This window comes from Artibeus jamaicensis, unplaced genomic scaffold (genome assembly GCF_021234435.1).
Source record: "Artibeus jamaicensis isolate MK-2021 breed Jamaican fruit bat unplaced genomic scaffold, CSHL_Jam_final contig_467, whole genome shotgun sequence".
In the NCBI taxonomy this organism is placed as follows: Eukaryota; Metazoa; Chordata; class Mammalia; order Chiroptera; family Phyllostomidae; genus Artibeus; species Artibeus jamaicensis.
In genome coordinates this window covers 3,181,060-3,203,976 of record NW_026521845.1, presented here as the reverse complement: position 1 = coordinate 3,203,976, position 22,917 = coordinate 3,181,060, and the positions used below count along the sequence as shown (strand labels likewise).

Genomic DNA, 22,917 nt, shown 5'->3' with positions numbered 1-22,917 from the left:
CTCATAGTCTCTTAGAAGTTAATTTTAAAGAAACACAACTACTGTAGTGGGACCAAAAAGTAATTAGGCTGCAAAACGACTCAGATGCTCCGATACATACGAGCATCAGGAGATTATATGTAGAAAAACAATCATCTTTTATGTATAAACTATTTTTACTCATCTTTGTTTTGCTTAAGATGGAGGGGAAAAAAAGTGATGGATACACTGTCTAATTTGTGGGAATTAACTAGTCCTCAGGGCCCAAAAACATAAATATTATCACTCATGGTAGAGTGAAAAAAATATTTTTATTTCCAAATATTGTCTACTTAATTATTCATTATGCATAGAACTCAAAACCCCTCACTTTAGGAAACATTATTATTCGCTAAATCACAAATATATGATGGCCGTGACTTTTACCTAGTTCAGAACATAAAGAAACTTTTGCCCTTGGAATTTAAAGAAATATTTATTGCAACTGGGTTATAGGCAAGCTTATTCCTCAACAAGACATCTAATCCTCCACGTGCCTACATTCACTCATGCAAAACACTTACGCTGCTCTTGACATCTTTCAGCTTCGGGAGAATGTCTAATCCGAAACCGTCTGCCTGTCCCCGAGTCTTATTTCCACCATTCATGTAGTTGCCAAAGGCAAGAACCAAACCCAGAACCTGCATCACCCCCGGGCCATTTTTTAAAGTCTGAAAAACAGAATAAAGAGCAATTTCTCAGTTATACAACATTTTGTTTGGCTGATATTCATGTTATACTAATCATTTTGGGTCATCTCTCAACTTTATTATTGTTCATTATTATATTTCAAGAGAAGTGTCTCCAAGTGAAAAAAATCTAGGCCATTTCTAAGAAACAAATAAGATTATACCATGACAACGACTACAAAAGAATGTCCTTGATATTATCCTAATTGTACCTACCTCTGGGGCAACAGACATTTTTGGCATAGTTGTGGTAAGCTAAAACACAGTTATAAGTATTAGTGTCCAAATTTAGATTTATCCCTAACAAATTCATACTTAACTTCTCCAAAACACCAAGTTTAATCTGAATTTGCATGTCACTTCCTCTGAAAATGTGCCTTTGATAACTTCTAACAATTTTTTAAAATGATTTGCCACAACCAGAAGAAATGGTTCCATTGATTTATGACAAATTGTTTTAAATGTTAATAATGCCGATTTCTAGCAAGAATTTCTTGTTTTCAGAAGAATACTGATCTTCTGTGGAACCACACAGCTGTTCCTAAATCATTTGGTTGGAATCATGCATGTTTTATTGAGGAACCCTTCCGAAGATGAAGGAAAAAAAGAAAATGCCGGGGGGGGGAGAGAAAAAAGTACTGAAAAGAAAAAGAAAAAAAGAAAATGCCCTGAAATTGCATTTAATTGTAAGTCTGATGTATGAGGGGACCATGAAAAGTGAAGGTTCTACTTTGACAAAAGCAGAAGGGACAAAGGTCTCCAGAGGTCTATCAGCAATGACCACATTCAGGCACCAGAGTCCCCTGCAGACCCGTGCGCCTTCCTGCACATCTGCTTTGTTCTTGAACCTCAAACACAGTATGATCTCTTCTGTAGATCTGCTACGTTTTAAATTTTATGAGCACTTAGAATAAATAATAAATAAAACCTTTTGTGACATATGAACATGCCTGAACCCAATTATGTATCAGAATCCAAGCTGCAGCTCTCTGCAGGTCGCAACCCACCTCACATAAGTTCTGCAGCAATTCCAGTTTGCGGCGAATGGAGCAAATGCTTTCTGAGAATGTCGACTGGAACAGGATGCAGAAGACTCGCTCGGAGAAGTTGGGGATCAGGGACAGCTCATATAGAAACCTAAGAAAATAACGCCAAGTTAAGGGGAAAAACAGACCCTATAAACACGTTCAACTTCATATCATTCCCAACAACTATGAACAGAAGACACTGGATTTTCCGAGTGGAGGGAGCCCACCCATAGCTTGGATGCCCCCTGCAGATTTGTAAGGTGCTCTTACTGTTCAGGCTTGTCCAGAGACTTGGCATTCTCCTTGTCTTTGGAGGACCGGCCATGCTTTTCAATTTTTTCCAGTTCGTCGGACTGTGCCCTCTGGAAATCAAACGCCAAGCTGATTTTCAAAATCAGGTCAATTGAATCTCTTAGATAATGGTGATCTTAATACAGCAAAACTATATACATTTTCACATTTCTTAGCATTTCTCTATAGTAAAGCTTGACTTCATTCATGAGGCATTAAAGTGTAAATATGCTTAATGAAAAGCAGATCATCCCAAAATCTTCCCAAAAATGTTATTGACTATCAGTGGTCTGCCAAACATTTACTTATTCAAGCATGTTTTAAAACAATATGGCCTTCTCTTGCTTTTTGGCTGTTCATAATACTCTCCAGAATGCAAGAATTTCATTTTAAAGTGGTATTTCTTACGAAGGAATCAATTAAATTTGGAAATCAGTTGATCTTAAAGTTGTTATAAGATTGTTAAAGAAAAATACTTATTTAACTATTGCAATCACTGTTTATGGCTATTTTTCCTTAGGGGAAAGAAAAATACAATTGAATTATTAAGTCATGGAAGAAAAATAAAAGGTTTTGATCCTTTTCCTAAATTTTCTTTTTGATACAAAGAAGGTCCCAGGCTTCTTCTCTTCCTAAAAGTATTTTCTTTCAACCCTTTATAGAATCAAGCTAAAAATGTGTCCGTCTAAATTTGTTTCTTTATAGAGAGGATCTTCTGCATTTTTAACTTAAGGCAGAAGAATGAATAGACTTGGAGAATCACAAATCTATTCTTCTTTACGGAGAATTTGGAGGATTTTTATCTGTCGTCTTACCTTTTTTACAATTCACAAACATGTTGCAAAACAATCAAATACTCCTTTTTCTAAATGCATTGATGGATATGAATAAACTACCATAATGTGAATCACAGTCTAGTCCTCAGAACCTAAAATCCTTTCAACATTACTTTTTGTTTCAACAGAAAAGTAGTCCAACCAAGAGTTGCTGTATCAGACAGAACCTGACAGATTTCTAGAGACTCTGTATATTTCATCTAACAAAGCTCTGTTCTGTTTTGCATTTGCTGGTTTTGAAACAAAGGTTTTCAGTTGATGAGATTGATGAAGGAAAGTTCCTCAAAGGAAGCTTCTCTTACCAGGGGAAGAGGATTTGATGACAGATCAGTGGATCTTCTGTGGGTTTGATAAATTTTGCTTTTGGAATACGATAGAACAAAAGGATATAAAGAAATAAAGGGGGTACATTTAATGTAAATATGTTAAACTACTCCACAACTTTAGAAATGTAGACCCTTGATTTAGAACCACAATTACATAGTTCTTTTAAACATTCTTTTAAAAATGTTTCTATTGATTTTAGAGAAAGAGGAAGAGAGGAAGGGAGAGGCAGTGAGAGAAACATTGCTGTGAAAGAGAAACATCAGCTGGTTCCCACACAGGCCCTGTCCAGGGATCAAACCCGCAGCCTTTTGGATGAAGCTCCAACTAACTGGGCCACACTGACCAGGGCAGGAAGCTTTATTTTTCTCCTTGTGGCCTTGCTCATGAATTTTAGGGGAGTAAACACCACCTCACTTACTTATAGTTACCACTCATAAGACTGGGCCCCAGATGAACATAATTCATGATATATAGTTAGTAGTCATTTTTTCATAGAAAAAAACTGAATCAGTAATTAAATAGGAACAGAGAAGGCCTCCCAAGTCAAGGTAGAAGACAGAGGTGAAAGGAGGAAGGATACTGATAACAGGATAATATAAGAAATACTGAGAATGTAATGATGTGCAGATAATCCCAACTGTTTCTCAGCATCCTTATAGTCTCATGGAGGTCCTTACGAGGTCATTTGAACTCCAAGATAGATAGCTGTGAATGCACGTAATAAAATTAGTCCTTTCAGGGGTAGAACACAAACAGGTAAAGAAAGAAGGAAGTCAGTTATGCCCAGAAAAGGTACGTACACTTTCACGCATCTTTACCTTCATTCAACACAGCTCTCTCATGCATCCATCATCACTCATCTCATAGGCAGGAATACTTATGAATACAATGGTATAACAAGTAGGTCTGAAACGTAATAGGTTTTTTTAAGCAACATTAACCAACTATGCAAGTTTCCACTATTCATCAATACACAATGACAAACTGTTTCTATCCCATCATCTAGACTTTCTTCTTGTAAAACATGAAGGATCAAGCAAAAGTCAATTATTTGCCACCTTCTAAGGACACAAACTCTTATTCTTATCAGCAACCACACAATGTATGTCGAATTTGGTCCAGCAATCATCTGGATGATGTTTGCTCTGTTTGACCTTCTAAGTAAATTTAGTCTCAAGTGTTCTTCTCTGGTCCACAAGTTTAATGTACTCAGCAGGGTCAAGCTTTTAAAAAGATGAATTTCAGGGATTTGTTCACCCACGCATTACAATGTCTGTTGTGTACCAGGTATCACGCCAGACACTAGGGATAAAGAGATCCATGTGAGACTTCAACCCACCACACAACATAGTAAGTTGTTCATAACACCACTCTTATTTGCATAACCCTTGTATAGCCATCTCTTCCGCTGCTTTTTAAACCTATATGCAACTCTCTATATATGAGGAGGATGCTAGTGATCACATCACCATATTAGTGATGATGGGAGTCATTTGTTAAAATAGGTTGATTCTTCCTATGGCCAAAGAGAAGGGCAAAGTAGCTACATGTTTACACATCAATTAACAAAACAAAGACATTTCCAAGCTCCAAACATTCAAATAATAAACTTTGCCTCTCTCAGTCTCACTTCCTTTCAGGTCATACATCCCTTATAAGATTAAATCCTTTAGTCTCTTGTAATACAAGGATTATTTTGGCTTCCACTCAAGATGGTGCAGTAGGTAAAGGCTGTGTTCATGTCTTCCTATGGCCACATCAAGACCACAACTAAATGACAGAACCACCACCAAACAGAACTTGAAGACTAGCTGAACAAAACTCATATAACTAAAGATTTAAAGAAGAAGCCACATCAAGGCTGGTAGGCTGGGTAGCAATGCAGAATGAACAGGTTCCCAAACCACGGAGTGCCAATTAAGAATTGGGAGGGATATCCCCACTGCGCATGTCCCCTGTTGAGTGAGGGGCCCAGCCCCACCCTGGACTCCCCAGATCTGAGCACCAGAGCCAGGAACAGGAAAGCCCACAACATGTGGCTGTGAAAGCCGGTGAGGATGGCATCCAAGATGGAAAGGGGGCTGCTGGAGACTAAGGCTGAGCTCTCACAAGGCCACACACAGATTTACTTATTCACAAACCTACTTGCTCTCAACTCTGGTGAAGGGACAGCAGCTCAAAGAGCACCAAGGGCAGACATGGGAGAACTAACTTGAGTAACTTAGGGGAAGGGATAGAGGGACAGGGGTCAGATCACCTCTCTCCAGGGACAGAAGTGCTGGCAGGTGCCACTGTTTCTCTGTGGCGGTCCCCCTCCACCCAGCCAGGGCAGCACAGGCAGGTGCCAAATCTGAGCTCTCTGTTACCCTGGCTAATGCTGTTTCCCTGGGTTGTGATTTCCTGAGACCCCACAACAATGGGTCACCTAGCAGGTCTGAGTCTCTTCCAAAGGCTCTACCACACAAAACAATAACAACAAAAAGATTTAAAATTTTTTAAGAAATGATAACAGTTTAAAAAAACCTCTGGGACAACATCAATATACCAACATTTGCATCATAGGAGTACCAGAAGGAGAAGAGAGTCAGAGAGGAATTGAAAACTTATTTTAAGAAATAATGACTGGAAATTTTCCTAAGCTGGTAAAGGAGGTAGGCATTCAAGTCCAGGAAGAAGAGAGGATACCAAATAAAATGAACCCAAAGAGGCCCACAGCAAGATGCATCATAATTAAAATGCCAAAGGTTAAAGACAAAGAGAGAATCTTAAAAGCAGCAAAAGAAAAGCAATTAGTTATATACAAGGGAGCTGCCTTGTCCAGCTAGTTTCTGCTAGATTATCAGCTAGTTTCTGGATGGAAACTTTGCATTCCAGAGGGAGTGTGTGAAATATTCAACATCACGAAAAGCGAATACCTACAACCAAGATTGCTCTACACAGCAAGGCTATTACTTAGAATCAAAGGAAAGACAGAATTTCTAAAACAAGAAAAAGTCAAAGGAATCCTTCACCACCAAACCAGCATTACAAGAATCCTGCTAAAGGGACTTAAAGCAGGAGCTGGTTCCTTAAAAGATAAATAAAATTGATCATTGTTTAACCAGATTCATCAAGGGAAAAAGCAAGAGGCCCCCAATAAGTGAGATCAGAAGGGAAAGTGACAACTGATACCACGGAAATACAAAGGATTATAAGAAAATACTACAAGCAATTATATGCAAACTAATGGGACAACCAGGAAGAAATGGATAAATTTTCAGAAATATCCAATCTACCAAGAGTGAATAAGAAGGAGAAAATCTGAACAGACTGATAACTACTAACAAAATTGAATCAGTAATCAAAAAACTCCCCACAAACAAAAGTCCTGGAGTAGATGCCTTCACAGGCAACTGAGTGAATGGGACAATATAACGTGAGGCAAAAGGAGGTTTACAGTTGTGAGTACACAAAACAGAGTTTATTCTTGTATTATTCATTAATTACGGCACTGTTTTCCATATAAACTGTAAACCTGCTTTTGCTCACCCTTGTATATTCACAAAGAATATATCCCATAGGGGTTGGTTTCAAAACATATAAGGAACTCCTACAACTCGGTAACAACAGCAACAAATCCTGATCATCCCTGCCCTGGCATCAACTCCAATTCCCCTATATACTAATTTCCAGAAACAGCAATTCTCACCCCAAGTACATTGTAGTTTTTTGCATCTATACCTTTGACCAAACTGCTCCATCTTCTGGGAACATCTTCTCAACTCTCCTCGCAAACATACTGCCTTCTACCACAAGAGAACAACTCTAAGCATCGCCTAACTATGGCGATTATCCCAGCTCCCCCAAGACCTGTTTGCTCTTTCGGCAGCTATCCTGCTTTTTCAGCACTAATCACGTGCAATTATTTAGTTACATACATACCTGACATTCATCATTTCATTAGGGGAAAAAATCTGTATGTAAGGTATATTAATGGATGAAACCATGTTTACTGTGTTGGACTGGGGATTTCTTAGCTATTTTAAGGGGAAATGCTTTCACATTATGTGAAAAACAATTTAAAAGATTCTTTTGAACATTACACATTCAAGAGCTCATGGGTGGTCTATAAACTATTTTTTAATGCATACTTTCTCTAATCTCGAAAACTAGCTTTTCGAGAGATCCACTTTTTGTGGTCCATACATTCACATCTCATAGCCCCCAGATCGTTCTTTGCCAGGTACAATAAACTGATCTATCTTTAAATGCAAAGGGCTGAGGGGGATTTGCAAAATAGTGGCTGCATATACATAGCAAACTGAAGTTGTGTGTCCAAGGACTGAACAGCTCTTCAGGGACCTAAAATCTTGCGTACTTGACCATATATTGGCAAACATACAAATAAACAAAAAAAAATCAGAGCCAAATACACAAGAGATACCATCTGGAATCATTCAACTTCCTAAATAAGTCTGATAGGAGTTTTACATCCTTAAAAGAATTGACTATTCCTTTAACAACTTCACTGCACATTAAATTTTAGTTGTTGCAATCATGGGCATCAAGGAAGGAAGGCGATGACCGTCTCAAGGATCAAAAACATGAAATGCTATTTACTCTTCATGTATAATTTCAAGTCATGACCCACCTTTAGTAAAAACTCAGGCTCTTAGCATGTACTTATAACAACAATCAATATTTACTACCACTGAAAAATCTCTACCTAATATGACCATGCACAGGCCAAACCTGAAAGCCTTCTGTATGAACTATAATATTCCTAGCTGTGAGTACATTCCTCTAACATCAGCATAATATAGGGCTTTCAAGGAGGTAGAGTAAATATTTGTGGTGTCAGGATGGAATAGTTTATCATGGTTGCTAGTCAACTGCACCATCTCTCCACGGCTTGCCTGCCATCTTGGAAAATTACTGGGAAATGTTTAGTGCACATGGAACAGAAGACACTGTCCTCCAGGGGAGCTGAGTAGTTAGTTAGTTATTAAAGAGAAAATGTGCAAAAAATACTTGCTGTACTTCACTAAGCTAAATGGTGTATTAATGAAATAAGAGGCAAGTCACAGAAGAATTAATATAAAAAAATGGATTGTAAGGACAGACTGGGTGCTAATTCACAACTCAACACCACACACAAGGATGTGCAATTCATGTTCTTTTGAGGGGAGACCTCCTCTGGGATTAAAAAAAAACTGCATTAAAAGGAGAAGCAAACAAGTGTTTTCATTATCAAACAAGGTTTCCATTTAGAACTAAAATACAAGAAAAAACAGCACCAGGAATCAAGGCTAGAGTTAAGCCAACATAAAAGTCATTCCAAAACCAATTTTTATCTCTTGAGATTTTATTCTCCACCTACTTTATAAATAATTTGAGGACAGTGATAATAGCAGATCTTTTTCTTTCTCCCCTCCTCTCTTTCCAAACAGTAGAAATCTTGAATATCTCTTAGGTTCAGGTCAATGCGTATTAAAGACAGGCCTGTGATTTTTAGTAGGTCAGTAGTTGGACCAGAATTTCTCAGGGAAGTGTGAAATCTGGCACAGGCATCTCTCCATATGTGAACCGAGAGAATGAATGGGCCTGTTAAGAAAGGCTCCTGGAGGCTAACTGGGCTCAAGTTTATAAACAGAGTCCAGTAGTCATTGCATTTAGCAATGGGGCCTCTCATGGCCTCTCATGGTCTCTGTGCTTCAGGGAAAAGCAGTAATGTGCTCCCTCTGTCTGAGTCAACCCTCATAAGAGAGTTCCTAGGATCTTTTATCAACTGACAGGACCAAGACTAGCCCTGTCCAATTGGAATTGTGCAACTATATCCTCATTGGGATCTTCACTGACCAATCAAGTGAAGTGGCTCCATTGTGACCAATAAGAACAGTGTTTTTTGGGTCAATCAAACTGAGAGGATTTGGAGACCTCATTTGCATGAAAACAGACCAATCAAGAACTGGGTATGAGAACTCTTCCCTATTTATTCCCAATTTCACCGCTGTTTCCCTGGAGAGCACCTCCGTTTCTGTGGAAGACTGCACTTCCCCAGCCTGAGCCAGAACACCATTGCAGCACAGAGCTGCCTGGCCAACGCTGGGCTGTGCCACCAAAATGGCCTCACCTGAGCCACCTGGCCTGGACTCTTCCACAACCGTGCTGTTTCAGAATTGTGCTCACTATGGAGCCGTCTCACAGCTATGCTGTGTCATAGTGAAGCTGTCGCACAGCTGAGCTCTTCCACAATTGAGCTCTTTGTACCGAGTAAAGTCTCTTTACCCTCATACACCCCAAATCGGGGACTCCTTCTGGTGTTGCTCGGTGGTGACAGCCTGCAGTTGACACAGTCCATAAACATTTGTACCCCCAGCTACAGATGGATGCACATCTCTGCTCCCCAAAACACCTCAGCTTCATGGTCTTTTTAGGGGGTGGGACTTAAAGTCCCTTATATTTTGTGTTCGACTATTGTTTAGTTAAAAGTTAGCACTTGAATTCTTATATAATAATTAAATATGTATGCATCTTTCAGCTGCCCAACAAAACTATTTTCTCCTTCTGGGAGCAGGGGGTGGGAACCAGCACGTTTCCTAGGTGTGTACTACGTACAAAAACATAAGTTGGAAAAGAAAACACTAAGCATGAAGTATTTCTCAAGGTGTTAGTATAGACTATAATTTTATACATTATTTTTAATATTTGGTTAAATATTAAATACTATATCTTAATACACATGGGATTTCCAGAAATGGAGTCATCAGACATATCTTTAAAAAAACATATTTCAACTTTACCAAGTGTTTGGCATTTCGGAAAATTCTATTAAGCTACTTTCAGCTACTGTAGTGCATCTCAAGGTGATTATACTAGAAGGACAAGTATCTGTCTGCTTCATTAGATCTTCTGGCTCAATCATTTCTAAGCATTTACATAACTAAATGGATAACATTATATTATACATTACTTTGTGATTTCTACTTTATATTATACTGCAGACATTATATGATTTAAGTTATATATGTAGATTGAATTACCCATCCATTTCTTTTCGGGATGGTAAAGAAAACCTTATAAATATCTGTTAGAATAAGGAAGCACTGGATGCATAGGACTGAAAATTCATGGCCTGGTCTGATGGGCACACCTCCAGGATGTCTCCTCCAAATGTAAACAGCTCACTTAGTAAGGAGACTCCAAAAGGAAAGGTTAGGTGGTGACAATGGGAGTCTAAAGAGCCTAAAAAGCAAACGTTGCAATGTTAAATGACATAGTACATTCCAGGGATTCATTTTGTATTGGATCTAGCAATTTAAAGTGAGATGAATAGTTGGCTGGGGAAAGGGGTCAGGAGCAGGAAGAGGTGCCGCAGAGTTTTCAATACAATCCCCCTCTGAGTCTCCTTCCTCCGCAGAGAAGGAAGACAGTAATCTCGATGTGCAAATAGGTAACCGCTAGGGAAAAGTTAACCCAAGCTTTTCCCCAGCGTTTAACAACTGCACTTAGCTTAGGGTAACGGATTCTGGAATGTACAGACACTCAGCTTCCCGACACAATGACGGGAAAGGCTGAGTCCTTGGTTCAAGTGTAAAAGTAACAACTGGTCCTCAGCTTTAACTTTGTGGAACATCTGATCAGTTACTCTTTTGTCCTCGAAACACATGCCATCATTAAAGTGATGGTGACAGAAGGAGACTTGACTTGGGGTGGTGAATACACAGTACAGTGTATGGATAATGTATTATAGAGGTATACGCCTGAAACGTATATAATTTTATTAGCCGATGGCATCCCAATAAATTAAAAAATAAGGATCAAAACCTTGATATTTTATTTTTATTTTTTTTAATATTTTATTTATTTATTTATTTTTAGAGAGAGGGGGAGGGAAGGAGAAAGAGTGGGAGAGAAACATCAATGTGTGGTTGCCTCTCATGTGTCCCCTACTGAGGACCTGGCCTGCAACCCAGGCATGTGCCCTGACTGGGAATCAAACCAGCAACGCTTTGCTTCACAGGCCTGTGCTCAATCCACTGAGCGATGCCAGCCAGGGCAAAACTTTGATATTTTAAAAGGTATTCTACTCAAGAGAACTTGTCCAGGCTAGTGTTACATACCATAAACAACTGTTTACATTCATTTGGTAAATAATTTTTGTGCTGCTTACTACGTCCCAAGGCAATATAACACTAAGGAAAAAAGAACTTTCCTGTTACTGGAAAGGACGAGAATAAAGAACAGCATGTATGCATGGACCATCTCAGCTGAATGCTCTAAAGGTAAGGTCTTTAAGCGTCTGTAACACGAGAATTCAGGACAGAGAAGAATTCCTAAGGAAGGAGGGAATGAGAACTGGAGGTTCAGTAATGTTTACGAGGAGGAGATGGTAAGTAGAAATTTCCTGTCTGAAAGAACAGCTTTTGTCAGGGCTCCTGTTCCAGGGGTGGGATCTCGGAGATTTGGAGAAACAGAGAGGCCAGGTGGCTGGAGGGCAAACAGCTGGGAGCCTGCCGCAAGATGGTGTAGCGGAGAGTCCATAGTTTCGCACGGCCAGACCATGCAAAACGGAAAACAAATGTGAAAAACAAGTGCTCGGAGAACCTACCTGCCCACAGTAAATAGCCATCAACTGTTGCAAGCCAATGGTGAACATAGAAATGGGAACGGTTCTCCAATAAGTCGACCTTTTGAATATCACCCAATTTTCATCTCACATCAAAACAAGATGAAAAATGTATATGAACAATCATGTGGTATTTATTTCCTCCTATTTCCAGTGCAGCAGTGTTAATCCTTTTAACTTCCATGTTTCAGGAATGCACTGAAGATAGCTGGCTTATCTAAAAGGCACAGAGCTGTGAGAATCAGTCAGTGATTTTATGCCTTGGCAGGCAGCATCACATCCTAAATGTACAAGAAAGAAATATAATTTCTGGTTTTTATTAAGGCCATGGAGTCAATCTGTAAGTGATTCAAGATCTAAAGCTTTTCATTTTTAATTCTGAAATTCACCTTAAGCACATTTAGAGTTGAAAATAAGCTTATTTGCAGGGATTCCACGAACCAACTCAATAAAAGGATGAGGTGGGAGAGCACGATCCTTTTAAAACAGCTACGTGGAAAAAAGTCAATACTCCGCTCGCATTTGCTCGAAGAAGTTAATCACTAAATGTTGCTTAAAATATGAATCAATGAAATACCTCTAGGAAGTTATGGGAACACAGATGGTTAATCCAATTCATGTTCCTTAATGTAATACGGTATGCACTTGTGAGGGTGCTATCGTGTGACATGCGTCCTATCTTTGTCCCCGATTAAAGTTTATGGTACCTCAACTACATCCTAAGTAAAGGTTACTCAAACTATAAAGGGTGCCTGTGAAATCCAATCCTGAGAGGTGTAAATTTAAACCTCTCATTCTTTCAACCCTACCTGGGTTTTTTTCTCCTTCTAATTGGATTAGAGCTGTTTAATTCCAAAGGGGTGTGGAATTTTTTTCCCTTCCAATCCTTTAAAACAATTTTTTTTTTCTTCAGCTGAACTTGTAATAGGATTCACTTCCAGGGTTTAGTTTTATTTTAAAATATTAAATATTTTTTGGCTATTGAATATAAAAATAAGGGAAGAATTGTACTAGTATCTGAAAAACACAACTCAACTAATCATTACACATGGTTATTTTTACAGACATATTTTTGACTTGATGTTAATCATTCAACACACAAAAAAAAAACCAGGAATTGACCTCAACTACTCCTCCATTTCCCATTCCCCAGCCCATCACTCCCCCCCCCACTTACAAACTCACTGTGCCATGTGTAGAGAGTATATATATATTAAAAATCAGAAGCAAAAGACATATTTAATCAACTATTGCATATGTTATATACTACTTATAAAGAGCCTCTACTATCTGAACTCAATAGTAGTCAACAACCCTGAAGAAACTATAACGTTTTGGGTTTTGAAAACTTAGAAGTTTGTACTGTACTTAGTAACTATGTAGTTTCACTAGCTTTTGATTCCTCAGTAAACAGGAATTGGGCCCTCAGGATTGCGCGTTTTGAAATTAGGGTGTGTTTAGATTTGGAGACTGCCCAAAATTCATTCACATCTAGAAGAGAAAGCTGCCTGCCAAACATATGCAATTAGGGGAGAAAAAAAAAGATTATATTCTAAATAAGGTCTAACAAATACTTCCATCTGTTTCACAGAGATCAAATACAACTACTTTAAAACAGCCCAATGATATTTAAGCATCTGGCAAAAAAAGAAAGCACGCATTTATGGGAAAGGTTTCAGGTTAGTTGTGTTGCTTGTCCTCAAGGAGAAATGGTAGAATGCTAAGCAGATCGTTCCTCCTAGATTCATAACAAAGAACTGAGTTTAAACATTAAACTCCAGTTTACTTTTTTCTAGATAAAATTTTCTAGATACAATTGACACGTTCCCTCAAATACCGTTATTAAACGAGGAAGGCAAAATGAAGATTCCATTCCCATACCTTTCAAACACGGTTTCGGGCCTGAAATTAGTAATTATAGTTATGCCAACACAATAAAGTTTGAAATATTCCCAAGGAGAAGTCAAGCCACATCCAAGCACGTACATGTCACTTTTTCCTTCTGGAGATTCCTTCACAGGAGCAAGACTCCCATGATACGGGGTGACAAGTTACCTGTGAATTCCATGCCAAATAAAAGCAAACCTCCCCACTCCTCCACCATCCTTATGCTCTGAGATAGTTACTGACTCTCAGTGCCCAGTTTACCCCACTGAACCCTCTGGGAGGTAGGTAAGGGACAGGCTCTTAAATGTCTTCCTTTATAGTGAATGCAATGGAAGGCTCTGCCAGTAGGAGGCACTGGAGGGACACTGAAGGAGCAAGGGGGCTCTGTACCCTGACTGTGGTGTGCAATCATCTGTCTCTTCTTCCACCTGCTACACAGTGACTCAGAAGTGGGGCTGTGTGAGGACATCTGAGGGTCCCCTGTCCAGCCACAGCCACAGTAGCACCCCAAGAGTGTGCAAAACCTCGCAGCAGCCTTGAAGTCCTAGCCTAGGCCCAGTGACTTCTACATTCCTTATATGGACACTGTGGGCTTTACACCTGCACCGGTCATTGCTCACCTGTACCCTGTGGCTTGTTTTCTGGTCACCGTCCACATGGTCACTCCATGCAGTGGGCTTCATACTCCATGCAACGCTGTGACCCCCGCAGGCTGCGGCACACCTGCTGCCCAGAAGTTTGTTTACTGCCACCAAAGGACTGGACATGGGCTGTGGCCCCAGCAAGCCAGTGGGCTGCAGCCACACCTTCTCCAGGAAGAGCGGCAGAGCAGCCTTGGGGGCTCCTTCCCTTAGGAGCCCCCTTCCAAGTTTATCCTTCTTCGATTAGTCTCCCTCAGCCTTAGGGTACCAGTTAGTTATCTTCACATTCTTGCATGCTCCCGTCACAGAGAAGTCACCCATTGTAATAGACCTCCCTGTGTACATTATTCTGTAGTTCCTGTCCCCCGACTGGAACCAGATAAACCAGAGCCTCCTAATAACACTCAGAGACCCACAGCCCACTTTCTGCCTTGAGCCTACGAAGCTCCTATTTCCACATATTGATTGAATGAGTGGATAACTAGAACCAAACTTGACCAAGGCAGATTTTTCCCATCACTTCCACATACCAGTTAATGGCACCCTGCTGTTCCCATCACTCTGGCCAAAGTCCTTGGGATCACCCTCAATTGTTTTCTCACAGTGCATATGCAAACTATTTGCAAATTCTGCTGACCTATTGTACAAACTATTTCCCTAATCCTCTCTGCTTCTGCTCCACTGCTTCTACTATGGCCCAAGCCATTGTCATTTCTCACTCCTAGCAGTCTCTGATGTTCCACCTTGCCTGTCCATGATCTAGTCTTCAGTAGTCAAAGCTTTCCTTCTCAAACATGAATCCTCTGATCCAAGCCCTGTGTTAACTTCCCATTTTACTCAGAGTTGGTCAAAATCTTACAAATGCTTAAAGGCTCCAGCAGGGCTCGTCCCTTCCATACACATGTGATTACATGTCCCTCCCTTGCACCACTTCCTGTGGGCCTTCCTGCTGTTCCTCAAATACCTCAGGCAGGATGTCATCTGTGAGGTGTCCGCGTGGACTTGTGTCCTCATTTCCTGCAATTCATACTGAAACCGCCATCTTTTAAATAATATGAAAAAATTCTTTCATCACATTGGGCAATCGCCATTTTCCTCAAATCGATTTTTCTCTTGTGTAGCACAGAATAGTTAAAAAATATGTAAATGCATCTGTTCTAGAAAATGCTGTGTAAGGACTTTAAATTATAATGAATCATTGTAACAATGGTTCATATACAATTATTATATTAAGTGCCCTAAAATACCTAGGTGATATTTTCATGTAATAATTCTCATGCTAAGAACTATAAGAGGGAAAATACACAGAAAAGAGTTATATATTCAATAATTTATAAAAAGTAAAACTACTGTTAAATAAAGTAAAACACTATTAAGTTATAAGTACGTAACAGATACTTCCCTTGGCATTATATAATACATATCTTTCTGAAAGTCTGAGTTTATTTGAACTGCACCAATGGTAACATTCTCCAAACTATATTATACTATTGTGGTCACTAGATTAATAATTTAATGAAGAAAGAATTCAGTTGAAAATGCCACCCCATCTGATAATTACCATTTAATTAAGCATATATGATAACTCTGAGAGCTTTACTTTTCACTTGAACAGTTTTAACTGTACTCAGAGCAAAAACTATACTCAACAAAACTGTCCTTCAAAAATAAAGAAGCAATAAAAACTTCCCTAGTCAGACAAAAGCTAAGTTTCTCATCCCTTGAAATGTCTTACAGAAATACTAAAGGTATTTCAACTTCAAATGAAAAGATACCAAACAATAACATATTACATAAGAAAGTACAAAACTCATTGGTAAAGATAAATACCTAAGTAAATACAGAATATTGCAGTACTGACACAGAGGTAGGAAAATCACCTTTAATTCCAGTATAAAAGTCAAAGCATTAGAAATACAAAATATAATAATTAATGATACACAGAAGAAAATGAGAAAAGAATTATAGTATATGAATACCTTCCACACCCCCTAAGAAACAAACAAACAATGAAACATAAAAAGAGACAGAGGGACCTACAAGACAGACAGAAAAGAGTTTTACGAATGGCAATAAATACTTTCCTATCTATAAATTACTTTCGGTAAATGACAAACACCAATCCAAAGGCACAGAGTGGCTAAATGGCCTTAAAAGAACAACAGCAAGATTCACCTGTATGCTGTATACAAGACACCCGCCATTAGATGTAAAGATAGACATGGACTGAAAGTGAATGCGAAAAGGCATTCAGTTCCCTGCAAACAGTAACCAAGAGTGCAGAGGCAGTTATACTTGGATCAGACAAAACAGACTTTAAGTCCAAAACTATCAGTAAGAGACAAAGCAGGTCATCAGATAATGATAAAAGTGGATCAATTAGTAAGATATAACATGTGCACCTAATATCAGAGCACCTAAATATATAAAGCAAACATCGATAGCTCTGCAGGGAAAGAAAGACAGAAATGCAACACAGTCATGTACCAAGAAAATGGTAGGGATATGTTCTGAGAAACGCATCATTAGGTGATTTTCTCATTGTGCAATTACTGAGTGCCCTTACACAAACTAGATGGTACCGTCTACCACACACCTAGACAGTATGGTCCAGCCTGTTGCTCCTGGGCTACAAAAGCCTGTGCAGCATGTTACTAAGCCTAGCACAAGGAAAACAATGCAACCAAGAGACACGGTGAACACAAGATGCTTGAGGCTGCTGTTGAAATAACACAATATGCTGTTTTACAGCATTTTTTAAAAATTAGAAAAAGTATACTCTATGAGAACAATGAAAATATAGCAAATACACAAACCATCAACATAGACATTTATTATTACTATCAAGTGCACTGGACTGCACAATTGGCAATGCAGTAGGTTTATTTACACGAGCATCACCACAAACATGAGACAATATGCTGTGCTACAAAGTTATGACATCACTAGGTGACAGAAATTTTTCAGCTCCATTAGAATCTTACCAGATGACCACTGTAATATGAGCTCGGGTGTTGACCAAAACGTCATTATACAGCATATGAGTGTAACAGTAGGAGATTTCAACAGCCCATTTTTAATAATAAATTGACTGAGCAGACATAAAATCAACAAAGAAACCATGGACATGACTAACACTGTAGATCAAATGGACTAAACAAACAAATACAGAATCTTCAACCCAACAACAATAAAGTAAATATTTGTCTCAAGCACGTGCAAAATGTTCTCCAGGACAGATCACATGTTAAAGCTCACAAAATAAGTTTTTACAAACTGAACAAAACTAAAATCTTACCAAGTATCTCTGCCAATGAAATTACATGAAAGTAGAAATCAATAGCAAAAGGTGAACTCAAAATTTCACAAATATGTGGGAATTAAGCAATACTCTTTTGAATAACCAATGGGTCAAAGAAGAAATCAGGAGTTAGGAAACATCTTGAGACAACTGAAGTTAGCAAACAGAAGTATAGTAACAAAAAGTAGAACAGAAATAAATGAAATAGAATAGGAAAACAAAAGGAAAAAATCAATAAAACTAAGAGTTGTTTTTTTAAAGATAAAATTGAAGAGAAATATACAAATAATGAAGAGAAAATATACAAATAAATACAATCAGAAATGAAAGAGACATAACAATTAATGCCACAAAATAAAAAAGATGGTAAGAGACAACTACAAAAAAATTGTAAGCCAACAAAACACGTAACTTATAAAAACCAATAAATTCTTAGGAACGTGTAGCCTACTAAGACTAAATTAACAAGAAAAAGAAAATCTGAACACACCTGTAATGACTAAGAAGAATGAATAAGTAATCAAAAATCTCCCAACAAATAAAAGCCCGGGACCAGATGGCTTTACTGGCAAATTCTATGAAACATTTAACACAGAATTAATGCCAATCCTTCTCAAATTCTTCCAAGAACCTGAAGAGGAAGAAGTACTTCCAAATACATTTTATGAGGCCAGCATTATCCTAATGCCAAAGCCAGACAAAGACACTACAAGTAAGGAAACCTATAGGCCAATATTCCTGATAAGCATTAGATGTAAAAATCTTCAACAGAATACTAGCAAACTGAATTCAAACAGATTTAAATCTGGGGTACAAGGATAGATCAATATATAAAAATCAATTAATGTGATGCATCTCATTAACAAAATGAAGAATAAAATTGTGTGTCATCACAAGCATTTGATAAAATTCAATGCCCCTTCATGATAAAAACTCTCAATAAACTAGCAACAGAGGGAAATTAGTCAATATAACAAAGGCCATATATGACAAGTCCACAGCATATATACTCAATGGTGAAACACTGAAAGCTTTTATACTAAGATCAGGAACAAGGTAATGATGCCCACGCTGAACACTTCTGTTCAATACAGTACTGGATGTATTATTAGGAAGAAAGGGGAGGATAGGGGAGAGAAGAGACACAAATCAGAAAAAGAAAAAGTAAAATTGTCTCTGTTTTATGATAATATGATTTTATACATAAAAAGAAACTCGAACAATTATACAAAAAACTGCTAGAACTAATACATTAATTCATTGAACTTTGAGGACAATCCCATTTACAGTAACATAAAAAATAGTTAGGTGTAAGCTTAATTAAGGAAGTGAAAGACTTGTATACCAAAACCTATAAAATATTGATAAAAAATTAAAGATGACACAAAGAAATAGAAGGATATTTTGTGTATATGGATGGAAAGATTTGATGTTGTTGGGATGTTGATATTACCCAAAACAATGTACAGATTCACTGCCATCTCTATGCAAATCTCACTAGGTTTTTGGGGTTTTTTTTTACAAAATAAAAAAAGAAATCTAAAATTCATAGGGCTACCCCGACGCTGAGAAAGTACAGAACTAGTAGGGAGCTATTAACACCTGCACTCAGCACAGCCTTGCCCAGACTCGGCTCCTTCAACAATTAAGAAACAGGGCAAGCCACGGCATGTCAGGCAGCCCCACCCAGATCAGAAGGGCACACAGGAAAATCACTCATTCTGGTTGGGCTGCAACCCAGGCTACACACATACCCACCCTCACTACAACTGGTCTGACCAAACTATTCATCACACAGTCTATAGAGGTTACTTTTTCTAAATGGGGAGAGAGAGCTAATTCATCTAAATCATAAGAACAAAAACATACAGTCAAATAAAATGGGGAAACAGAAGAACATGTTCCAAATGACAACAAGAAAAAACCCTGCAAAAACTCTAATGAAATGGAGATAAACAATATGCCTGATACAGAAGTCAAAGAAATGGTCATAAGGGTTCTCAACAAATATGAGCGTACAATAGAGAAACTGAGACCACTTCAAAAAAGAGTTAGAAAACATAATAAAAAACAATCAAAGTAAAGACTGCGATAACTAAAATGAAGAATATATTAGAAGAAATCAGCTGTGGTTCAATTAATACAGAAGAATAAATTGGTGGCCTGAAAGTAAGAATAGGGAAAAATCACACAGTCAGGACAGCAGAAAAAAAAAACTTTTAAAAATTTGGGCTGTATAAGGAACCTCTGTGACAACATCAAGCACTCTTAATATTTGCATTGTACAGATTCCAGAAGGAGAAGAGAGAAAGAGCTAAAAAGCATATCTGAAGAAATAGCTAAAAATTTTCCTAGTCTGGGAAAGAAAACAGACATCCAGGTACAAGAAGCACAGAGTTCCAAACAAAATAAGCCCAAAGGGGCACACACCAAGACATATTTTAATTAAAATGGCCAAAGTTAAGGATAAAAAGATAATCTTGAAGGCAACAAGAAGGAAACAGCAAGTCACATACAAGGACAACCTTTTAAGGCTATCACCTAATTTCTCAGCAGCAACTTTATAGGCCAGAAAGGAGTGACAGGAAACAATTAAGTGCTGACAGAAAGTAGCCTACACCCTATAATACTATATCTGGAAAGGTTATCATTTGGAATTGAAGGAGAGATAAAAGTTTCTTAAGCAAAAACTAAAGGAACTTACCATCACTAAACAGGCTTTACAGAAATTTTAAAGGGTCTTCTTTATAAAGAATTGAAAAGGCTATGACCAGAAATAAGAAAATACAGGGTGGGTGGAGCTCACTGGTAAGGGCAAATATATAATAAACACAGTGAATCAATCACTTAAAAAGCTTATATGGCAGTTAAAACATAACAATAGCAAACTTTATAGCATAAACAGACAGGGGACACACAAAACAAAAAGATACAAAATGTGACATCAAAAACAAAGTATACTTGAGAAAAATGTGTATCTTGCATTTTGGGAATGAAATGTTCTTAAAATGTCTATTAAGTTGATCTGGTTTAATGTGGCATTTAAGGCTATCTTTCCTTACTAATTTCTGTGTGGGTGATTTTCCATTGAGGTGGTCCCCTACTATTACTGTACTGCTGTTAATACCTGAATCTATATGCATTAATATTTGCTTTATATAAGTAAATACTCCTAAATTGGGTATGTTGGTATTTATAATTGTTATATCCTCTTCTTGGATGGATCTCTTCATCATTCTATAATGTCTTCTTTGTCACTTTTTACATTCTATGTTTTAAAGTCTATTTTGTCTGATAGGAGCATTGCTACCCCAGCTTTCTTTTCACTTCTATTTTTATAAAATATATATCTCTTTTTCCACCCCTTTTCTTTCAGTTGTGTCTTTCTTTCAATGTGAAATAAGTCTCTTGTAGATAGCATAACTGGGTCTTTTTAAAAAATTCATTCTGCTACCTTATATCTTTTGATTGGAATGCCTGTTTACATTTAAATTTATTATTGATCAGTATATTCTTATTGCCATTTTCTTAATTTTTTGGTTGTTTTCTTCTCTTGACCACTTTTGATTTGCTGGTTTTCTTTTGTGTTTAGGTTCATTTCTCTTTATTTTTGCTTTGTGGTTATTGTGAGGTTAATACATATCCATATATATGCATAGCAGTCTATTTTATACCAGTCTGAATATGACTATCACCAAAAACTCAACAAATAACATGTGTTGGTGAGGATGTGGAGAAAAGGGAACCCCTGTGTACTTCTGATGCAGCCACTGTGGAAAACTGTATAGAGAGTTTATAAAGCTGAAATTAGATCTGCCACATAACTCACCAGTGCCACTTGGCTATTTCCATAGAGCATGATGCTAAGAAGACCCAAGTTCTGGGTAGCTATCTAAGTTGTTCAGAATCAGAAATGTATATTTTGTGACACTAACTTACTGTGAAAGGTTAATGACTCCCAAATAAAATACTCTAAATCACTGCAAATTACTGTTCCATCATAAATATAGTTGTCCTTAAATTTCTGCATTTGTTTCCATATACATTTCTGCACATGAATGTACCAGATTAAAATAAGACTTTCATATGTCTTTATATAATACACATACACACATATTATGTATATACATAAACGCAGGTATAGATGTTTATACAGGAGTGGGAAAAGTAGGCTTACAGTTGTAACATTAATAAATAATAATACAAAAATAAACTGTTTTGCGTACTTTCAGCTGTAAACCTATTTTTGCCAACCCCAGTATAATGCATGCACAGGAAAAATAGTTATATATACACTGGCATGATACATCACTATGCTTTACTGAAGAAATGATTTTATCTATTATTTCCTCATTTCTTTCATATGACTCTCCTGGTTGGAAAAGGGTTAGTATAAGATTCAAGAGAAATGAGAATTCTTTGTACCTCTAAATGATTATGTTTTAAATAACCATTTCACTGGTTTCTTAATATACTGAATACATAATTTACTTTTTTCCAGTTTTCCATCACGAAGCAAAAACTACATAATAAACCATTCAAACATTCCCTCTCAGCCTTCATTAATGATTCAGTCTGACAGCCTGTGCTCACTGACTGGGTAGCAACTCTAAGGTTGATTGATAGATTCTGTGCGGTGTACCATGAGAATGCACCATGAGAAATCTTTTCTCTTATCAAGATATTGATCTCATAGGGGAAACCATATATATGTATATTTAAAAGTACCAAAGCCAAGGGTAGACAAGCAGGTTAATACACTGTCCACACAGAGCATTCAGGGAAGACAGTCTGCATCTTGTCTACATATGTCTCCCAAAGCCAGGACTCTGACTTGGCCAAGAAAAAGTCAAGGACCAACTAAGGCCATGCCCCCAAAGAGCACAGAAACTTAAAAACCAGGTGGAGCACACGTGAGATCAGAAACACAATGAAAAAAGAACATGACATTATGAAAGTGAAAACAAGGCCATCTCGAGACTCTCACAGACATAATCAGAAGACTGAAGAGAGAATTGCTTTCTTATGGAGTAAATCAATGTTGTTTACTGGCAATGTTATTGCCAGCACACAGCTGGCGATGTGCCGTTATTTACTATAGCACATCGCCAGCTGTGTGACCTGGAGCAAGTCATCTAGCCTCTCCATGCCTAGATTTCCTCTGTGTAAATGAAGAAAATAAAGATACCTACCTACAGTTTTCATGGGAAGGTTAAACGCATTAGTGCATGGGGCAATGCTCAACTCAAATGAACCTGCACAGAAGTATTCCCTATTATTACAGCTAAAAA

At 37.8% G+C, this 22,917-nt stretch overlaps 1 protein-coding gene across 1 annotated transcript in view; it reads right to left on the bottom strand.

Annotated features, from left to right (window-relative positions):
- The window catches only part of FMN2 (formin 2), a 262,700-nt gene that overhangs the window by 103,518 nt on the left and 136,265 nt on the right, over positions 1–22,917 (bottom strand). The window contains 3 exon segments of the mRNA XM_053667283.1: positions 543–689; positions 1,715–1,844; positions 2,006–2,097. Coding sequence (XP_053523258.1) covers positions 543–689; positions 1,715–1,844; positions 2,006–2,097 — 369 coding nt within the window.